The 21,015-nt window shown below is 45.4% G+C and overlaps 1 protein-coding gene across 2 annotated transcripts in view; it reads right to left on the bottom strand.

The window, feature by feature from the left end:
* Window positions 1-20,396, bottom strand: part of TET3 (tet methylcytosine dioxygenase 3) — a 104,630-nt gene extending 84,234 nt beyond the window's left edge. For both annotated transcript variants that reach the window (XM_060251292.1, XM_060251293.1), the window contains exon 1: window positions 19,914-20,396. In XM_060251292.1, coding sequence (XP_060107275.1) covers window positions 19,914-20,228 — 315 coding nt within the window. In that variant the 5' untranslated portion in view covers window positions 20,229-20,396. The remainder of the gene's footprint in view (window positions 1-19,913) is intronic.
* Window positions 20,397-21,015: the final 619 nt, after the last annotated feature.

The raw sequence follows: 21,015 nt of genomic DNA, 5'->3' as shown, positions 1-21,015 counted from the left end.
TCGAGCCCCGAAACCGCATCAAAAATAAACTTCTTGCATTTTGCTGATCTCCTAAATGTGAGACAACACCGCTTCGGAGATGGGTCAAACTGCCGCCCTGGGTCAAGATATGCAGAAACCAACATCTGCTCCGGGGGAAAGACAGCGCCGGAGCCGAGCAAAGGCTAATGCGGAATCAGCCTGGGACAACAGAACAACCACATAGCAGTTTCCCCAACGCTTTCCTTGTCTCAGCCCCCAACAGTTACCATTTCTTCCCTCTTCTGGATAGTTTAAAAAAAAAATAATACAGAATTGCTAGATAGTATCTGTAAGAGAATTTATAGCGAGACAGGGTCCTGTTCTCTCTTAGCCATTTTGAATTAGCTCTGGCCTCTATTCTATCAGTTCTTTGGGTTAGCATCCCACAAGGCCAGGGCCGGATCTAGGGAGGGGCAGAGGAGGGTGCTTGCCCCGGGCACCGAAGGAAGGGAGGTGCCAAATTGCGTATGGAGTCCATTATATTCTATGGGACTGTAAGATAGAATGGCCCATAAGGGGGCGCCATTTTTTAATTTTGCCCCCCCTCAAAAAACATGTAGATCCGGTCCTGCACAAGGCTTTGCAGCACAGCTGATGACATAATCTTGTAAACTAGTACTAACTTGCTAATGCACTCTGCCCTAAAAGAATGGTTTACACTCCCAGAGTCCAGAATAACAGCCTCAAAGCCTAAACATCTAGATATCAAGGTATGTGGTTTGACGATTCCTCCTTGATGCAGAGAGAGTGAAGCCTTCTGACCCACTGATAACATATAGATCACAATTTGAGGAGGTGCCATAATAGTCTGGGGCTTCTTGCCTCACAGAATTGCAAGCACAGTTCATGCTTGCCATATATGAGGGGCTGAATTTTGTCAGGTGTGTCAGATAGCATTGCCAATCCCCAGGTGGGGGCAGAGGATCCCCCGGTTTGGAGGCCCTCCCCCTGCTTCAGGGTCATCAGAAACTGGAGAAGGGGGGAATGTCTGCTGGGCACTCCATTATTCCCTATGGAATCCGAGTCCTATAGGGTATAATGGAGAATTGATCTACAGGTATCTGGGGCTCTAGGAGGCTGTTTTTTGAGGTAGAGGCACCAAATTTGCAGTACCTCTCCCCAAAATATCTTCCAAGTTTCAAAAGGATTGGACCAGAGGGTCCAATTCTATGAGCCCCCCAAAAAGGTGCCCCTATCCTTCATTATCTCCAATGGAGGAAAGGCATTTAAAAGATGTGCAGTCCCTTTAAATATGATGGCCAGAATTCCCTTTGGAGTTCAATTATGCTTGTCACAACCTTGCTCCTGGCTCCACCCCCAAAGTCCCCAGATATTTCTTGAAGTGGACTTGGCAACCCTAGTGTCAGATGTTCGTCACAAGCCTAATTGACAGCTACACTGGATTCTATAGATGGCAAAAGGTATTTAATGTCTGAGTTTCCATTTATTCACAGTTGTATGCCAACCTCCCTCCCCTTTGTGAGTCTTGCCAGACAACTGGGATATATCTCTATCCTATATAATTAGAGTGCACTCTAATTTGGGTGTTGGATTAATTCTGTATGATGCCTACTAGAATATGCTATATATCTGAAAGTTTCTGCATTATGGGGTTGAACAATAAATACAGATTCTTTGGAACCATTGTCTCTCTTTCATTTGGATGCAACTGGAGTCCCTGCCAGTTTCTTTCCCCCCCCATTGAACCTCATGGAGATGGGAGTCCTAGGAAAGGCTCCTGCACTCCTAATTCCCCCGACAGTATCATAATGTGGCAATATATCATTATAATAAGCTACTAGTCCACAGCTGTTATTTTTTTTAAAAAAAATAAACCTTCAGCCCTTTTCTTTGCAGAATGATAAAAGGAAATGTGCAGATTGCACATTTCTCCTTATAACTCTATAACAAAAAGGGCACCTACACAAAATAAAGCTCTAATCATACTCTAATAATCCTTTCCCCATAGCTCCTTCCCAAACCTGTGTTGCTCCAACCTTTTTGGGAAGACCACAGCATGCATGTTATCATAGCACAAGGATAGAAAGATATCCATTTTCTTGCTCTGCAAAGATCCTGTCTGCATTGGCACCATTTTCCTGCTGTCAGCTCTTTATGGCTGCCATTTTTATGGCCACGCTAGCAAAAGGCTTTTTGATGGCTTTAAAGGAATCTAATCAGTATAGTGTTATAGCGATTACCATATTGTTTTAAGAGCCCTCAAAAAGCCCTCCAATAGCACAGTAGGAAAAATGCAGGGAAAATGGTGGCCATGATGCACTGATGGAGAAAAGTATGCAAAAAAATTCTTTGTAGAATTTCTATGGCCAATGCATGTGCTTCGGCATTCACCTCAAAATGAAAGCAACATGGAGAATCCTTGCTGTGTAGAAGTTGCCCATTTATATAACCCTGATGCCTCCTTGGTATACTTAGGAGCTGCAGGCAATTAAATAAACAGATACGCAGCTGCTCAGAACATCCACTGCCTCACCTGAATGAGACGGAAAGGAGAGAAAACTGAATACAATCTACATACTGATGGCATTTAATCTTACAAGTCAGGATGACCTCTTTGAGTGGCTCCATGTAGATGTTAAACAATATGGAGGAGCAAACTGAACTTGTCAAAACCCTATATTATAAATGCCATGGGGCAAAACAATGCTGTCCCAGCACCAGTCAACCAGATCACTGGAGCGTGATGCCCCCACGCCTAATGAAACCAACCAATCCAGAAAGATACTAGTCAACTGTATGGAAGGCCAGTGAAAGATCAGAAAAAAACCCTTTCTTACTCCTCTTTGGTTTTCCTAGCAGAGGTAGGATGACCCCCTTGAAAATGTTATATACACACCCACAACAATTCACTAACGTATGCAAATGTAAGACAACACCCTCTTTTGGGGTGGTGTAACTAGAAAACAAGACCTAGTATTCCATTTGAGCAAATAGAGGGCCAGTTTGGTATAGAGGTTAAGTGCACAGACTCTTATCTGGGAGAAACGGGTTTAATCCCCTACTTTTCCACATGCACCTGCTGGGAATTTCAGCTAGTCCTGAATGCCACAGCTGAATGGCTGTCAGGCATTCACTGCAGGCAACATATTGCACAAGTATTTCAAGAGGTTCAAATAACTTTCTACTCATGGCAAGGCCCAATTCAAAGTGCTAATTTTCGTCCTTAAAATTAAACACTGTAAAACCAAAATACCTGAAGAATTGACATTTCCTGTTTGAGCCTGTGAATGTATTACCTTTTCACTGCATACCTTGTTTTGTCACCCCCCCCACACACACATCTTCAGAAGTGAGGCAGGCAGGTAGCCACATGAGATTGGACTTTTTAATACCACATCAGAGCACTGGTCTATCAAGGCCAGTACGGTCTATTCTGAGTGGCAGCAGCTCTTCAGGCTGCAAGACAGGTCTTTCATGTCACTTCTACCTGATCCTTTTCAGTAGAGATGCCAGGGGTTGAACCTGGAATCTTCTGTATACCAAGCAGATGTTCTACTGCTGAACCACGACCTCTCCCTGAGTGCAGAACCCCAATTTTGGAATATCCTTCCATTCTCTGTTCACCAGGCACTAAGTTCATTTTTCATTGCCTGCCCAAGACATGAACCAGTAAATGGTATTTGGATTTTTAGCTGCCACCACCATTTTTTAAATTACTGGCTTAATTGTTATGAGATGTTTTGTCACCAGAACCAAAATAATACAAGATTTCCGTGGCATCTTCAAAACTAATAGCATTTTTCTAGCATAAACCAGACTACTTTCAATCTTGCTGAAATAAATTATTAGTCTCCAAGACACCACTGAACTTCTGTTTTATTTTGCTGCTACCAACTAACAGCAAATCTCTTTGCCCCCTTGGTATCTGAACAACAGCAGAAACAATAGCACTTGACCATTATCATCTATCTCAAGAATGATATTCTAGCAGACCTGGTTATGTTTTTAAAACACACACACACACAAGCCACATACAATAGCAGCAAAATGCAATGATAGTATTCACAGATCCAACTGGCCAACAACCATCACCCACTAAGCAAAGAAAGAATCTTTTAGCTGAGTGACTGATTTGTCATTCACCAGCTTCTCAAAGCAAGCGAATGAGAAAGTCTCACTGGAAGAAGAGTAAAGGGGGAGGGGAATTGGTTTTCATGGGTCAGGGAATACTAGTATCCCACACTGACTATCCCCCCACCCCTGCTGTGAACCTTTGGGGAAAAAATAAAGCAGTGACCATTCACCTTTTCCCCTCTAATCAAGAGTGACCTCCAGAACAAAAGTCCATTCCCCTTTTCTATTGCAGAGGTCTCTGGCCCCTGCCTGCCTCAAACACACCCACAACTGAAAATCTTTCCCATTAGCCACAGAAACATTTTGCATTTAACAATCTCCCCCACCTTGTATTTAAACAACACTCAAGACAACACTGAAAGAGTCATGTGATCCAGAAATCAAAGCCTAAGCCCCCATCTTTTATAGCCTTGTTGTCCAGCTGAACAAAAGATGCAGGGCAAGTGAACCATTAACAGATAAATTGCTAGAAGCAAATTTTTGAGTTATACGAACTCTTTTGCAGACTCAAGCAACTGAAGGGGAAAAAACCCTAATTTTTAAAAACCCATATGTTATAAAAAGGATGTTGAACTAGTCGAGTTAAAAGGCAAAGGGGTAGAAAGATCTAAAGTTTAAACAGCTGTTATGTTAAATGTCTGGTTTTGTGTGAAGCATACAATTTTCTAGAAATGAAGTAGCAAATCTTTTCTAGAAACAGACTTCCCATTTTGGACAGTGCAATCTTAAACTGAGTTACACCCTTCTAGGCTCATAGACACTTTGTTTAGAACTGTACTATGTGAGCAGCTTGGTCTCACCCTCCTGGAAGGCACTGGCCTTTAAAACAGAATTTTACATTAGTCTTCTGGATTTAAGGGGTCCATCCACATATCATTGGATATTGCACTATCACCACGCTACAGCAGCCATTTGCCCCTAAATCCAGTTGGGAATAATTGCTATAGCACTATGATAGCTCAGTTACAAAGGAACATGGATGCTGTTGCATATGGAAGCAATTCCAACTTTCCATAAATAAGCACCTAATAGCTGTTGGAAATGAAGCTACCTAAGAAAACCATTAGTCATACAATAAAAATAACAGTTTGCAGGGCTTTTTTGTAGAAAAAGCCCAGCAGGAACTCTTTTGCATATTAGGCCACAGCCCCTGACATCACCATTGTTTTGCACAGGACTTTTTTGTGAAAAAAGCCCAGCAGAAACTCATTTGCATATTAGGCCACACCTCCTGACACCAAGCCAGTCAGAACTGCGTTCTTGTGGGTTCCTGCTCAAAAAAGCCCTAACCATTTGCATATCAGAGGAGGATATATTCCACTTCCAATAAATATGAACACACATTTATTGATAACACAGGAAACATTTTCTGGACCTGACTTGTGACTCCCCCCCTCCACACACTTCAAATATACACTGATGTTTTCTGGACAATCTAGTAATATGGGATTTCATGCCTCCCTCTACATTGGAACACTACTGTCCCTAGGATTCTGGACCTATGAACAGTGGTGGACTGGAAAGTTAAAACGGCCCAGGAGCCTACAAAGCAGCACCTCCGGGTCTGCTCAGCTCAGTGCCAGCCAGTGGCACCAATGATAAGCACCAGCCCACCCATTCCCCTCCCCCATCAGTGGCAGTGGTGCAGGAGGCAGCTGCTGAACTGGCATCAAGCAATGCAGCTGCTGAAGGGTGCAAGACAAACAGCATCTAGGGCTACTATTCCTGGCCACCAGTGGCCCGCTAGGGCAGTGGCAGACTTGGAAATTTCCCTGCCTGTGCATCTATGAAACATTTCTTTTTGCATCCAAATTACACTTCTTTAGAGCTACATAACTTAATCCACAACAGGAGACAAAGAAAATAATAAGGATGCTTATACATACATGAATATTTGCTCACATTCATTCATTTTCATCCTTGTGTCTACCTTTTTTCCCTTTCCTCTGTTGCCTCCCTCTGCCAAAACATAGACTGAAACCTTCTAGGGAAAGGGAACTGTCCTTTTGCTTAAGCTGCTCTATAAAGTGCCATATGCATCAATATAGTATAGTAATAATAAAATAACATAAAGTAAAGCATGCCCCAGAAGTTTTATTTTCTCTCACACTCAGCCTCCATAAACTGACTGGGGTGACGGATTTCATGACACACCCAGGATCTGTACCAATATGAATTTGCCAGAAAGCAATTTTAGCCCATTTGAAAATACCATTACTGTCGGCATGGTAACTACATTCGCACTTTCTTGAGCTGAGCATCACTCACAAACAGTCATGGACGTCAGTGGCATAGTGGGTGGGGAGAAGTGGGTGATAGCTCTTTATAGGAATCTGTTGACTATGGGGGAGAGAGACGTGGACAGCAAGGATCCTGGGCACGCTGCAAAGATGCTCTTTGAAAACTGAGTTGAGGAGTTGTTTGAAGGGTTGAATGAAAACAGCAACACTTTGACAAACACTCTCTACTAAAATAAAATAGCACAAGAGAGTGACTGGGTGCTGGGATTTGTTGTCCCACCAATACCTAGTGCTGCTCTGTAAAAACACGTCTGATTATTCTAGCATTTTATTTCAAATAGAGGCTAACCAGATGTTTTTGTAAGTTTGTCTGAAATAAACAACCAGCTTCAGCTAGCAGAAGATTTTTGGTAGGTCTGGGGGCCCAACTTGCCCTTGGCACAAGGGAAACACATTCCAAGAAACCACAGTAAAAGAAGAGATGTAACACAAAAATCCATCAAGAGTTAACAAGTTCCAGTCACCAAAGATCAACAGGTTCACTGATGCTGACAGGTGCAAACACAGCCACCCTTTCTCATTTGATGCTTATGGAACATATGTACATGTCACTTGTGCTATCGACAACAACATATGTAAAATTTCCAGAAATTTTGAAGCAGGGAGCATTTTTTTCCCAGGGAAAAATGGAAATGGGGGGGGGGGGGAACTGAAACATATTCAATACCGGTAGAGAAATCCTAGGAGGGGGAGTAAAAGCACTCTGGGAGCTGACTTACTCCTATGCCATACATTGCAGGGACCCAGCCACAAATGCAGGTTCCCTTGCTCACCTTGCAAGTATCTGCATGAAAGGGGAGGGTCCAGGTGAATAAGCCAACTTACTCACGCCAGTTAGAGCATGAAACTGGACCTGGGAGACCTAGATTCCATTCCCCACTTGTATCATGCAAGGCATCTGTGCAAGAAACCTTGAGGGGGCAGGTGATCATTGGGGTGCCATGAATCTTTGGTGGGGGGCAAGCCACTGCAGCAGGCAGACTCAGAATATTGGGGGGGGGGGGGGTTGGGGAGGGGTTGGTCATGGGACATGCTGACCAGCAGAAACAACAACTGACAGCAACTGTATGCCTGTCATCACTGTGGTCTCAGTCAGGGGGCAGGCCAGGACAGGTCAATGGGGCTTTCCCGAGCTGCCCTTCCCTTCCCCTAGCTGTGATGTGCAACAGCAACTTCCCCCTGTGACTGGCCGCTCCCATCAACCCAAAGTGCTCCACCCCTCTTTAACAACACAAACTGCAATAGCTGACATGATTACAAAATGTAAAAGTTATAACTACCTTAGGAGACTGGGCCGCAGGGCAGTATTCCAACATGATAACGACCCCAAACACACCTCCAAAACGACCACTGCCTTGCTAAAGAAGCTGAGGGTAAAGGTAATGGACTGGCCAAGCATGTCTCCAGACCTAAACCCTATTGAGCATCTGTGGGGCATCCTGAAACGGAAAGTGGAGGTACACAAGGTCTCTAACATCCACCAGCTACGTGACGTTGTCATGGAGGAATGGAAGAGGACTCCAGTGGCAACCTGTGAAGCTCTGGTGAACTCTATGCCCAAGAGGGTTAAGGCAGTGCTGGAAAATAATGGTGGCCACACAAAATATTGACACTTTGGGCCCCATTTGGACATTATCACTTAGGGGTGTACTCACTTTTGTTGCCAGCAATTTAGACATTAATGGCTGTGTGTTGCAAAATTTTGAGGGGATAGCACATTTACATTGTTATACAAGCTGTAGACTCACTACTTTACATTGTAGTCAAGTGTAATTTCTTCAGTGCTGTCACATGAAAAGATATACTTAAATATTTGCAAAATGTGAGGGGGTGTACTCACTTCTGTGACATACTGAATATACAGTTCCCAGCCCCCACATCTGGGTGGAGGATCCTTCCATTTTGGGGGCTTCTCTCCACCACAGACCAGCTAGCCAATGGAGAAACCCTCCCCTAAAGAGTGACCTGGAAGTGACATCATCACGTTGGGGATGTCACATGAGGGCACTCTGGTTTTGGGTCAAAACTTTATGGTTTGAGGGCAAGTTTACCATAGAGTTTCACCCAAAACTCAGAGTGTCACCCCTGGCATTGCCGAACAGATGACATCACTTCCTGGGGACATCCTCACATCATGCAACTTCCCCGCCCACCCCTGGAAAGCCCCTGCAAATTCCTCCACCAGAGCGACAAGGGGACCTGGCAACCCTATGTATATGTCTATAGCATGACCACCTTGTCTTTAAAAGCATTTCATTCATTTGAAAAGAGAAAATACTTCATAGGAGTTTATTTCAATACTCCCACCAATTTCTACCAGAAAAAAAATGAAAACAAAGGCCTCAGAGAAAAAAAACTGCCCCCCCCCATTTTCCCATTATCCCCCCCCCCTCGCCTCCACATCTCTATGTACAATATGTACAGCCATCCTGGCCCTAAATTAATAATTGCTTTAGGAAAAACACATAACCTTGACCAAGGCGTTTTTCTTCTTATGCAGCCCCTCTGCGTGCTAAGCAGCAGGAAGAGACAATTGTGGGTACCCTTAACTGTATCAATCTGTGTACACAGGAGGCGGTAAGGAAAGGGAATGATTCAGCCACAGAATTAAATTACAGAAAAGTAGAGGCAACCTGTCAGGTACATGCTAGCCAAATAAAGAGGACAAAGTGCCTCACTACTTCCAGAGAGGCTGATTTTAAAAAAAAACAAAACCCAAAAACAGGCATAGCAGGAAGCATCTGAACAGGGAAGAGGGACTTCTGCCAACTACAGCACTTCAACCTGGAGAAAAGCCAGTTTAGATCAGGCCCGTAGCTACAAGGGGGTCTGTGGGGGCACAGCCCCCGGACTTCTGGGTGAGGCCCCCTGACTTTGGGCCCTCCACCAGCCCCTGAGGCCTCTGGTCGCCTTCCTGCCGCTCTCCCTTGCCTGTCATCCAAAACCTGTGCGGGGTGGGCGGCAGAAGCAGCCCTCAGCCTCCGCTGCCGGTTAAAGTTAATCAGTTAATCAGTTAATCATCGGGCCCTTTAAATGCGTGGAAGGCTGGGAATGCTTCTGCCGGCTGGTCCTTGTCGGCGGGGAAGTGCCAAGTACCCAATCGCGCGGGGCTGCTGCATGAATGGCTTTACAAGTTGGAGCCCCACCGCTTGCTGCGATGCACCGATCAGCCTGGCTGGGCTTGGCCTTGGGCCAGAGTGATCCGAATTGCCCAGGCCCCCCTTGCGCCTGGGGTTTGCGCTGCTGCTAGCCTCAATCAGGGCCACCCCCACCTGCGGCAGTTGCCTCTTGGGTGCACAGTGGCCGCTGGGCCTGCGGATTCCACCAGACGCTGCCCGGAGGACGGGGAGGGCACTGGACATGGCTTTTGCCAGCCAGAGCCCAGAGGCAGCCAGCCCCTCTGCTGCTTAGAAGCGGGTGTGTAGAGGGGTGGGGGAGGAATGGCTCTGGGCAGAGGGCAGGTGAAAAGGCGCTTGAGCCGCCCCAGACTAGGGAGCGGAGGGGGTCGACTTTTTTGCTCTCTTTTCCGTCCTGGGTGACAATGCAGCCAGTCACTGGCTCTCCTCCGCTCCCTGGGCTGGGTGGAACACAGGGAGAGGGGGCTTTGCAAACCTGGGAGGGGTCGAGTCCACCTCCCACTGCCTGGGAGACTCTCCAGTTCCCTGGGGACTCCTCCTAGTCCTCCCGGCCAGGTGGCTGGCACTGCGGAGCTTCCTTTCCTGCCTCCTGGGAGCACCCCCCCACCTCTGCCTTGCAGGCTGGCCCAGACCCGCCTGATCCAGCATGGCTTCTCTTATGTTCTTATGCCAGTTAAAAGGCTGAGGCCAAAGGCTGGGGGCTGCTTCTGCCACCCACCCAGCGCAGGATTTGGATGATAGGGAAGGGAGGGCAGCAGCGACGAGAGTGGCAGGGAGGAAAGAGAAGAGCTCTCATCCCCGCTGCCCTTCCTTCCCTGCCACTCAAATAGCAGGCAGGGCACTTTAACTCGCAGGGAGAGGCTGGGGACTGCTTCTGCTGCCAGCCCCATCCTCTATTTGAGTGGCGCTCTCATTTGCTGCTCCCTTCCTTTCCCCATCGCCCAAATTGTGTGTGGGGTGGGTGCCGGGCAGTACTTTGATTTGAAGGGTGTGGGAGGAAAGGCTATGGGGTGAGGCTGCTGAGTGCCCCCCCTGAAAAATTTAGAGGTCCCCCAACCTTCCATATCCTGGCTACAGCCCTGGTTTAGATCATGGCATGAAGCCAGAGATGGAGAGTGGCAAAGGCAAAATTACAATTATTGCTGCTTATTATAAATCTCATGAGGCTTTTTCAATATGCACTTAAGGAAGTTTAACCCTGGAAGCACAAAAAGTTAACAGATATAGAGTAGACAGGAAAGAGCTTCACGGAGAGGAACATAAAGCTCTAGACGCATCCACCAGAGATACAGGTTTGAGAGCCCTAAATGCCTCATTCCCTAATAAACCTATACATTTGATTTTACCATAATTTCTCTCTTTTAAAAAAAATTGTATTTGGGTGTGCGCACGTGCATGCATGTGCCTGTGAACCATGGCTGATTTCTGGTGACCCTTAGTGGGGCCTGGACATTTCAGACAGGCGGCTGGCTGGCTGAGTTGCCTGCCTCTGCATCCTGGCCCTGGTGTTCCATTGGAGGTCTCCCATCAGATTACTTGCAGGGTCAGCCCTGCTTAGATTCCAAGATCTGACAAGATCGGGCTCACCTGGACTATTCAGGTCAGGGCCATGATTTGTATCTTCAAAGGCAAAGAATTAAACATAAGCCATTTAAATGACAGCCAATGTTATGTATTTTTTTTAGCCTAGGGAGATATGGATTGAACTCCTCCAACCACCATGAAGATAGTTTCAGGAAGATAGCTGTATTGGTCTGCAGCAGAAGAACTAGATTCAAGTTCAGCAGCAGCATCTTAGAGATGGACAAGATTTTCTAGGTATAAGCGTTTGAGAGTCAAAGCTCCCTTCATCAGATACCTGATGAAGGATGCTTGCCTCTTGAAAGGTTATACTCTCTAGGGTGCTATTAAACTCAAATCTCATTCTGCCATGGAAGTTTACTGGGAGACCTTGAGCCAATCACCCTTTCTCAACCTGAACTACTTCACAGGGCTGTTGTAAAGATAAAATGGTTAGACTTGACCATGTCCACTGTCCAGTGCTCTTTGGAGGAAGGGAAGAATGAAATCTAATAAATAAATACTATGCAAACAATTAGACATAAACACCAACTTAGATGAAGGGGAAAGAAACAGAGTATAAATATCTAAATGAATAAAATTCAAGACTCTGGTCGTTTTCGCACTCACCTTCCGCCGGCGCGACCCCCCTCTTCACCGCGCAGGAACTGCGTGGATTTCGCACTAAACGCTGCGTGGATTTCGCACGAAACGCTGCAGAGCAGCCAGAAAAGCCGGAAGCTCCCGGCGCAAAAGCCGCTCAAACCGAAACCGCCAAAAAGCAGTTTGGCGTTTGCGCGGCTTTTGCGACGGGAGCTTCCGGCTTTTCTGGCTGCTCCGCAGCGTTTAGTGCGAAATCCACGCAGATCATGCGCAGTGAAGAGGGGGGTCGCGCCGGCGGAAGGTGAGTGCAAAAACGACCTCTGAGAACCTTGCACAATGATCAAGAACTAAATCCTTACATATGGGTGAATCCCCATCTGCCCTCGTTTAGACTACCAGTTCAAGATCCACAACAGGATCATATCTTGACAACTAAAGTCCCACAATGTTTTGGAGGCAGATTTCAGAGGAAACCGGAGGCCTTATCTACTTCTCAGCCACTTCATACCTCTGAGCTCCTGAGACAGATCCCCCCTCACCTCAAGAGAGAGTGGGGTTAAACTCAGACAGGGAAACGCATATGCTTTCTTTGCCCCCAAAGCTACTGAGGTTGAAAACCAATACAGAAACACTGGCAAGTTTGAATTGCTTAAGTGTACGGGGAGGCAGAAGCCTGAATGCTCTAAAGCAGGGGTGTTGAACACATTTGTTATGAGGGCTGGATCAGACATAAATGAGACCTTGTCAGGCCGGGCCATGTGTGTCATAAAATGTAATGCCAGGTAGCAGAGATATAAACTTTATAAAGGATATTAAAAAAAGAAAAGGAAAATGTAGTCCCCTGCGCAAGCACCAGTTGTTTCCAACTCTGGGGTGATGTCGCATCACGACGTTTTCACGGCAGACTTTTAACAGGGTGGTTTGCCATGGCCGTCCTCAGTCATCTACACTTTCCTCCCAGCAAGCTGGTACTCATTTTACCAATCTCAGAAGGATGGAAGGCTTAATCAACCTTGAGCCAGCTACCTGAACCCAGCTTCCACCAGGATCGAATTCAGGTCGTGAGCAGAGAGCTGCGACTGCAGTACTGCAGCTTTACCACTCTGCACTACATAAACACAATTAATTTTTTTTAACTTAAAAGATATGCTTAAAATATTAGCACTTTTGCAATATTTTGTTTATTTAACAATCTCTGGTAACTGACACCTCTTGATCCGAATTATTGCATCAAAATTTGGAGACAATGTCTTTGCTGTACCAATCTTGAGAGTGCTGTTCAGGTTTTGTTCAGGTGTGTATCTGTAAGTTGCAAACCTACTTTTGATTTACTGGCATTCATTACAGAAATTTCATGGTCAATGCTTTGAGCCTGAGACCCAGAGAAAAACATTAAATGGCTGTGCATTGCAAGCTTTCGTACATAAGATGCTTCATGTGCTGGTCAGCCAATGGAGAAAATAAAGGCTTTGCTCTGTAGCTTGACTGAACAAGCCTGGCAAAGCAAGCTATGATGCAGAAGAAAGTAAGAGAGGGAGAGGAAAGCAGACAACAGTGTGTTGCTCGCGGGCCTGATACAAGCCCTTCAGGGGCCTGATCCAGCCCACAGGCCACATGTTTGACACCCCTGCTCTAAAGTATAAGGAAAGTGATAGGAGATAGAGTGCTCAATATTTCTGTCTTGCCCGCCATCAACTCAAACTGGTTTCCAAGCTGTCTTGTGGAAGAATCAACATCAAACCAGAAGAATAATGCATAAAAACAATACTAATATCCACACATATAGCACCAATCAGGGCTTTCTGTATAGACAAAGTCCAGCAGGGACTCATTTGCATATTAGGCCACACACCCTGATGTCACCAGTGCTTTGCACAGGGTTTTTTTGTCGAAAAAACTCAGCAGGGACTCATTTGCATATGAGGCCACATACCCTGGCACCAAGCCAGCCGGAACTGTGTTCCTGTGCATTTCTGCGCAAAAAAAGCCCTGGCACCAATTATCATCATCATCTAGCAAAACCCCAGAAATTCTGTTTTAAGCAGTCATTTATGAAAATAAGTTTTAAATGTCAGAGTTAAGAAAAAACAGGATGAGTGACATAAAATCAAAGCAAAGAATCTGACAAGCAAATTATAAAGAAAAAAGCCATTAAAGGGCAGCAAATTGTAAAATATTTAGTTTATTATTATGTTTTTCCCCAATGGGGGATTGGATGTGGAGGTCCTACCTCAGGCTCCAAATGCCTTTGACGGTCTTTGACTGCAGAGAGATCAAAAAACGGAAGTCAAAAGGAAAGTGAAAAGTGAGAAAAAGAAAACAGGAACACAGAAAAAGAAGTTTCTGGTGCCGTCCCCTCATGAGTGAGCATGTAAAAGCAAGTGCTGACCTGCTCACAGACCTGCTGCTGCTGCTGTGTGGGTGGATTTGGAAATCGACAGTGTAGGTGGTGATCTAAGCATATTTTTGATGAGTGAGCTGGTATGCTTAGTAAGTATAGGATGATGTGTCGGCAGTGCTCTGAAATCATGTGCATCATTTCACATATACCATGCCAAACAAACATCACAGGGCATTTCCCCACCCCCAATCAAGGATGGCTAGAAGCAGGGCTTTTCTTGCAGAAAAAATCCAGCAGGAACTCATTTGCATATTAGGCCACACCCCTTGATGACAAGCCAGCTGGAACTGCATTCCAGTGAGTTCCTGCTCAAATAAAGCCCTGGTTAGAAGTAGAATTGGTGGACAAACCACACTAATATACTCCTAGAGGTCCCGGCAGCTTCATTTTACAGTGAAACACAAAAAGGGAGCTCCTCTCAGGGGGAATGATTTTTCAATTCCAAATACAAACTTCCTCAGGAATAAGAGGAGGAAGTGTTTTTGGCTCTAAAAGTGAACCTTCTTTGGAATAAGGCTTGTCTTCAGTTCTAATTCAGGAGGGGAAAGAGCTACCCAGAGATTTGGAAAACACACTTTGCTTCAGACAAGTACATTCACCTGTTGGAAGAGCATCTGTACAGTGGTTTTTATGCTACTGCTTTATTGTTTTGATTTTTTTGGTCACCTCAAGAAGATCTCTATAGTTTCCTCAATAAATAAACAAAGGCAAAACCACACCAATACCTGAGAGGCTGCATACATGCTGTGAGCACCACTCACTCACACGACTCAACTTGTGGCATACATGTCCATAGATGTTGCTTGCCAACACAATATGGGTCTGCAGTATGCACCCACTGCAACCATGACATGTGAAGAAACCCTGAGAAACGAGGTTCCTTCCTCCTACCCTCCTTCCACGGTGAACAGCATGAGTCAAACATTCCTCCTGGCAACTACTTTCCCCCAGCTACACAAACATGCAGAAACTGGAAAATTAGTCACTAACTGACAAGAAGGCCAGCAACTGTGGCTTACATGACAGAAAGTACAAACAGAGAAGTCTCTATCTTTGGAAAGGACAAAATCCTAGTGAGTTATGAGGGTTTTTTTTTTAACTTTTAAAATTATTTTTCTTGAATTATTCTGTTTTTTTATTTTAACTTCAAGTATAAAAATACATAGTCCTTGTAATATGACTGGATGGCTATGCATGCAAGATTCTCTACCTAAGCAAAGAGTCAAGTAATTTAACACTCCAGGTATGTACATTTCCACACTGATATACCATAATATGGTACAATGCTATATATACTACTTGTGCCTTATTATACTACTTTTCATAAATTTGTTAACTTCAGCTTCTCAAGGGCTCACAGCTCCCTGACAGAGTTCCAGCTTGACATCTAGAAGGCCCAAAGTTCAGTCCCCAGCATTTCCAGTTAAAGGGAACCAAGGCTGGAAAAGGCTTATCTTGGGACCATGGAGAGCGCTACCCCAAGTCAAAATAGCCAGAACTGGGCTGCTAATTAATTAATTGACACAGAGGATTTATATACAACCTTTCAAGAGACCTGCATGGGGCAGCTATGCAGAATGATTGTCTATTATGTTCAGCAGGTAGTTCATTAACACAACAAACTAACTGAGTTTACTCCATCTCCATGTATATTTTCAGTATATATTTTATAGCCATAAGTATCTCAGTCCCCCAGATCCATGGTAGGGGGCACTGTAGGCTAAGGGATATGTTCCCAAAAACCCAGGAGAAAGCCCAGGTTTGCAGGAAAATGTTGGTTTTGGCTGGCAGGGCTTAAAAAAAACCACACTAACAACTGTCATTATGTACACATGCATAGAAGGCTTCAGGTGGCATTTTGGATTGTCAGATATAAGCCATATCAAGAAGAGCAAAGGGGAGGGAAGGAAATATCATGGGAGCTGGAAGGTAAGGGAACCAGTGAGGAGGAGGGAAGGAAAAAAATCTGCAAGAGTGAGACAAGCAGCAAGATGTAGAAAAAGAGGTGGGGTGAAGAGTCTGGAGACTGAGAAGGACACTCCCATCAATGAAACTATACTGGCAAAAAAAAGCAAGAGGGAGATTCCCCTGTTCCTTTGGTCCTCACCACTGTTTCCTCCAGTCCTGCTTGGTTATCACCGCACACAGGTTCCATCTTGGTAACAAACTTTCCTGGAGTCAGAAAAGACTACTGGGGGGGGGGGGGGGGTAGATACGGGAAAATGCTTTCTGTGGACAGATCATAGGATCCAACTCTTTAAGTGGACAAATTAATGCAGAGAAGAATGAGTATTGCATCTCTGCATGAACCTCTGTTCTGGGCTTGCTGGAAACACATGCAGAAGAGTGACTTACACAGAAACATTAGAGCTAGTCTCCTCTGCAGACAGGTAGTTTGTAAGACAATACTTAAAGCAAATCTCTTTGGTGGTAAAAGTGAAGCATGCCTAATTCTAATTCAGATTTTTTAAACAAAAGGGTGGTCTCACCTTTCAGAATTCTGTGAAATTCTGCACCAAAGGAAGAATGAAGTCTCCACAGGTTACTAACAGGGGGAAGGACCTGAATAAACCACAGGTAAGGTATTATGGCTGCAAGGTCAAGGAAACTGAAGCACAATCAAACTAAATTAACCCTGCTTTCAACAAAAGATTTCCTTGGCTTTAGTGAGCGCATTGTGGCAGACACTGCCACCGTGTGAATAACTCCCCTTCTGCCTACCATCTTCCTGCATATGCTAAAGGAACGTAAACACCGTCCTCCAGTTTGTCAAAAGGGGTAGCACTTGCAACCTTCTAGCCTACAGTAGTATACACATTTCAAATAAAGTTATTTAATTCTAGGATCATCCTATAGAGACCTTTCACTGAGAAGTCAGGTGGGCTCTCCTTCCTTGGAGGTTTTTAAACAGAGGCTCAATGGCCATCTGACAGCACTGAAGATCTGTGAATTTTGTGGGAGGTGTTTGTGAGTTTCCTGCATTGTGCAGGGGATTGGACTAGATGACCCTAGAGGTTCCTTCCGACTCTATGATTCTAAGTCACACAAAAAAAAACCCCTTTGCAGAAGCTGAAGGCTTCAAAAGAAGGCAGATAATGAATTCATGACTGCAACGACAAAATAATCCAGATAGTGTGCTGACAGCCTGGACTACAACTCTATCCCCTGTGCACCACCTCTCTGTGCATGCACTATGGCTACACTTTGTCTTCCAGAATGCACTAAAGGACAAGTTGCCCAATGTGTCCACTCCCACATGTCCATAGGCCTCTGGCATACCCGCTAAGTGACTTCCTTCCACTTTGCTGCCAGTTACTAGAAGAACTGACGATATATTTCCCCAAATCTTGCCGCCACTAGCAGTTCCTTTGGTACCAAAGGGGAGGAGTCTGTACAAATGCATTTGATGCCTACAGAAGTGGAAGAGGCATTACCTTTTAATGAAATACAATTAACAGCCACCCCTTGAGGGAGGATAGTACACTTTCTCAGTTGCACAAAAGCTTGCTACTGGAAGCTACTGCATGTGCAATTAGTAGGGCTACCAGGTTTAGATCAGAGATGTGTGTCCTTTTGGAGATCCCTTTAAACATGAAGTTTATCAGCCATGTGGCTATAGCTGTTCCTGCTGTGGCTCCAATACCAATAAAAGAAAATCTCAAAGTCTTTTATCCATACTGGTTGTTATTATGTCATGCATGTGGCACACCTCCCAGTGGGTCAGACATGGCCTGCCTGGTTGTTAACCACAACAAAACAGCAATCCACGTGGACAGAATACTTCAGACCTTTCTTACTGGTAAGGTTGCTGGAGCAGCACCAGCTACTATGCTGGTAAACACACTGTTTAAATAGAAGATAGAAGATATTGGATTTATATCCCGCCCTCCACTCCGAAGAGTCTCAGAGCAGTTCACAATCTCCTTTACCTTCCTCCCCCACAACAGACACCCTGTGAGGTGGGTGGGGCTGGAGAGGGCTCTCAGAGCAGCTGCCCTTTCAAGGACAACCTCTGCCAGAGCTATGGCTGACCCAAGGCCATGCTAGCAGGTGCAAGTGGAGGAGTGGGGAATCAAACCCGGTTCTCCCAGATAAGAGTCCGCACACTTAACCACTACACCAAACTGGCTCTCCAAATATTGGTGATCCCTTCAATGTACAATTTCTGGGTGCCTGGATTCCAGCCCTTTAATTGCAGCCTTTCCCTACAAGGACCATGTTGCACATAACATGTGCCAATGTTCAAGGATGTACAAATCATCTGCACACGGGATACAGACTACTCTGGCACAATCCTTTTAACACCAATGGCAGTGGTTTTGCTCATTATTGTCAATTCTGCCTGCCAATAAGATGTTGGCAGGCATGACTCCTACATTTGATTCAGAAGAGTGTGTTCATCTTGCCCTGACTGAAGCATCAAGTGATGACTTGTGAGAATTCACCATCACAAATCAACCAGTGCCAAAAATAACTTACATTTCTTCTTGGATCACCTCAAACATAATGCTTTTCAATGGCATGTCCATATATTCAGGGGTAATCAATGTGTTCAGTAAAAACACACAGAACAGCCCTTTTAAATACACTCCCAAATATAGATACAAGATCACACATCTAAATTCTCCCTCACATCAAATCCTCATGACCCATGGAGAACAACAGTATCAAACAGAAGACTTAACTTTAACAAATACATAACTGAGGAAATATGTCTGATGGCATTTTTCTCTAGGGGGCTCAAAACATAAGCTAGGAGGGACCATTTTGGCCACTTCCTTACCAATGCACTGTACTGGCCAGTGCCCATTTACATTCACCCCTTTGAGACGGCCCTCTACATGCATTGATTTATTTTCCCTTCATGCTTGCCCCCACGTGCAGTCTGGACTGCAAAGTCCCGGAAGGGTTGTATTACTTCTGAGCAAGCAAGATGTCATTTGATGACTCATAGCTCAGAAATGAGTCATGAAGCAATGAGATATTGGGTATAAGCATGCATGACCAAAGCACCTGACATAAGGCTGCACTGGATACAATCTTCACCCTACATAGGTACAGGTACATCATTAAGCACGCATCCACACACCAGTTCATGTGGCTGAAGATCTCTGCAGCGAGACCATACCATTGCAGATCAATGCCAACCTTATCCTAGGAATCTTTCAAAGCACATAAGCTATGTACTTCAATACCTGTCCAAAAAGCGGAGATAGATGTTTTCTAGATGTCTGCATTGATTACTGTGGCAGTTAGACACAAAGCTGAACTTTTCTTTGATAACTGCCCTTTTGGCAGTCCCACTGCAGGAGCAACTTACACATCTGATTAGACAACTACACATTGTTATGAACACTGATGAGACAGAGCGCAATCTGAGAGGTGTACCCACAGGACTGCAAGCAGGGGCACAAAGGGGAGTCTCTCAAATTCTGTTCTCTTGTGAACAACTACTCAGGGGTTTTTTGCTATTTAAACACTGCATCCTTTAAACACTGAAATCGGCACTTGAGAATGTTGTGGAAATTCCTAAGGAACCTCTGCATTTTCTTCCACTGTGTTCCTCACACCTTTCAGCACTATCAAAGAGGATGCTGAGAACTCAGTTCTCAGGCTGTGCGCAACCATCAGAATAATCTCTGAGACTGCATAGGATTCTGGAGTCAACTCTCTGATTAAGTGATTCAATAGATTAATATAGTTCATTGCAAGTTGAAGTTGTAATAGAAACTGTTGGATGTAAACCAGCACTTATCTCTTGCTAGCATTTTACATTCAGAATGAAGGGACATTTACCTGGTTTATGCCCCCAGACTTCTTCTTCTTCTTCTTCTTCAAGACCTCACACTTTCTCATCTTGCAGACCTGGTGGCTGGTCCTTCGGTTCACACAATGGGTGCAAGTTCCACAATTTTCTTTCCTCAGGCATGGGATGCAGACCCTGCAAGGCTTCCGTTTCTTCCGGGGCTGGGTGGAAGCATGGGACCCGATGCCACCTCTATCACCCCGCATCACTGTGGGAAAGTCACCATTGGACTTGCTTAGCATCTCATTGTAGTCTGGGTAGTGGCAGGTGTCCTTCAGTGGTGACAGAAACTGGATCTTCTTCATGACTCTGCCTTGGCAAAGCACATAGAGGTCCTTAAATATTGTACTGTCAGTTTCAATGTGAGACTTTGCAGCCTCTTTAGAAGGAAAGGGAGAAAAATCAACAGCTTTAAAAATAACTTTTGGTCACTTCAGGAGTCCAGCTTGCTCTGAGATACAAAGACTTAACTGCTCTATTGTGCTCTTCCTGCTGAATTTCATCTGCCTTCTCCTGCTAATATTTGCCCTCTTCTCTGGGAGCCGCCCTCCCAACCAGCTGGGTCTTGAGGACAACTGAGGTCCGAGATGTCGCCCCCAGAAGAAACCATCCCGGGTACAAAAACAACTTCGGACAGGGTGAATCTGAAATAGGCGGTTCAGTGCAAGTCTCCACTCAGGACAGACAGTCCCAAACTAGCAAGGGGCCAAACCAGGAAGAACTGCAAACCCAACATGAATGAGCGCGGATCCCTCCAGCCACACTCCCTCCACGACCAGCCACAGCCCCTTCAGCCCTCAAAGAAGAGCGTGCAACTCGCCCAGAAGGAAGGCGGCCTCTTCCCACATTGGCTGCAAACTTTAAAGCCCGACTCTTCAGCAGGAGACAAATCCCTCGCCGTTTCCAAGCCGAAGCACGCCCCAGATCACTTTGTCGACACGCGCTCTCACCTCCCCCGAACTTCCCCCGGCCGATCGCTCTCGGGAAGCGCGTGGAGATTCCCCTGGGCGCCCCCGCCCCTTTCACAAGACACAAAGAGCCATTGACGGACGGCCGCCGGGAAGGGGGCCGCGGAAGAGGCGTCCCGAACGC

Source organism: Heteronotia binoei, chromosome 12 (genome assembly GCF_032191835.1).
Source record: "Heteronotia binoei isolate CCM8104 ecotype False Entrance Well chromosome 12, APGP_CSIRO_Hbin_v1, whole genome shotgun sequence".
Classification (NCBI taxonomy): Eukaryota; Metazoa; Chordata; class Lepidosauria; order Squamata; family Gekkonidae; genus Heteronotia; species Heteronotia binoei.
Note: the sequence above shows the minus strand (reverse complement) of the source record. Positions and strands in the feature narration are given on the sequence as shown.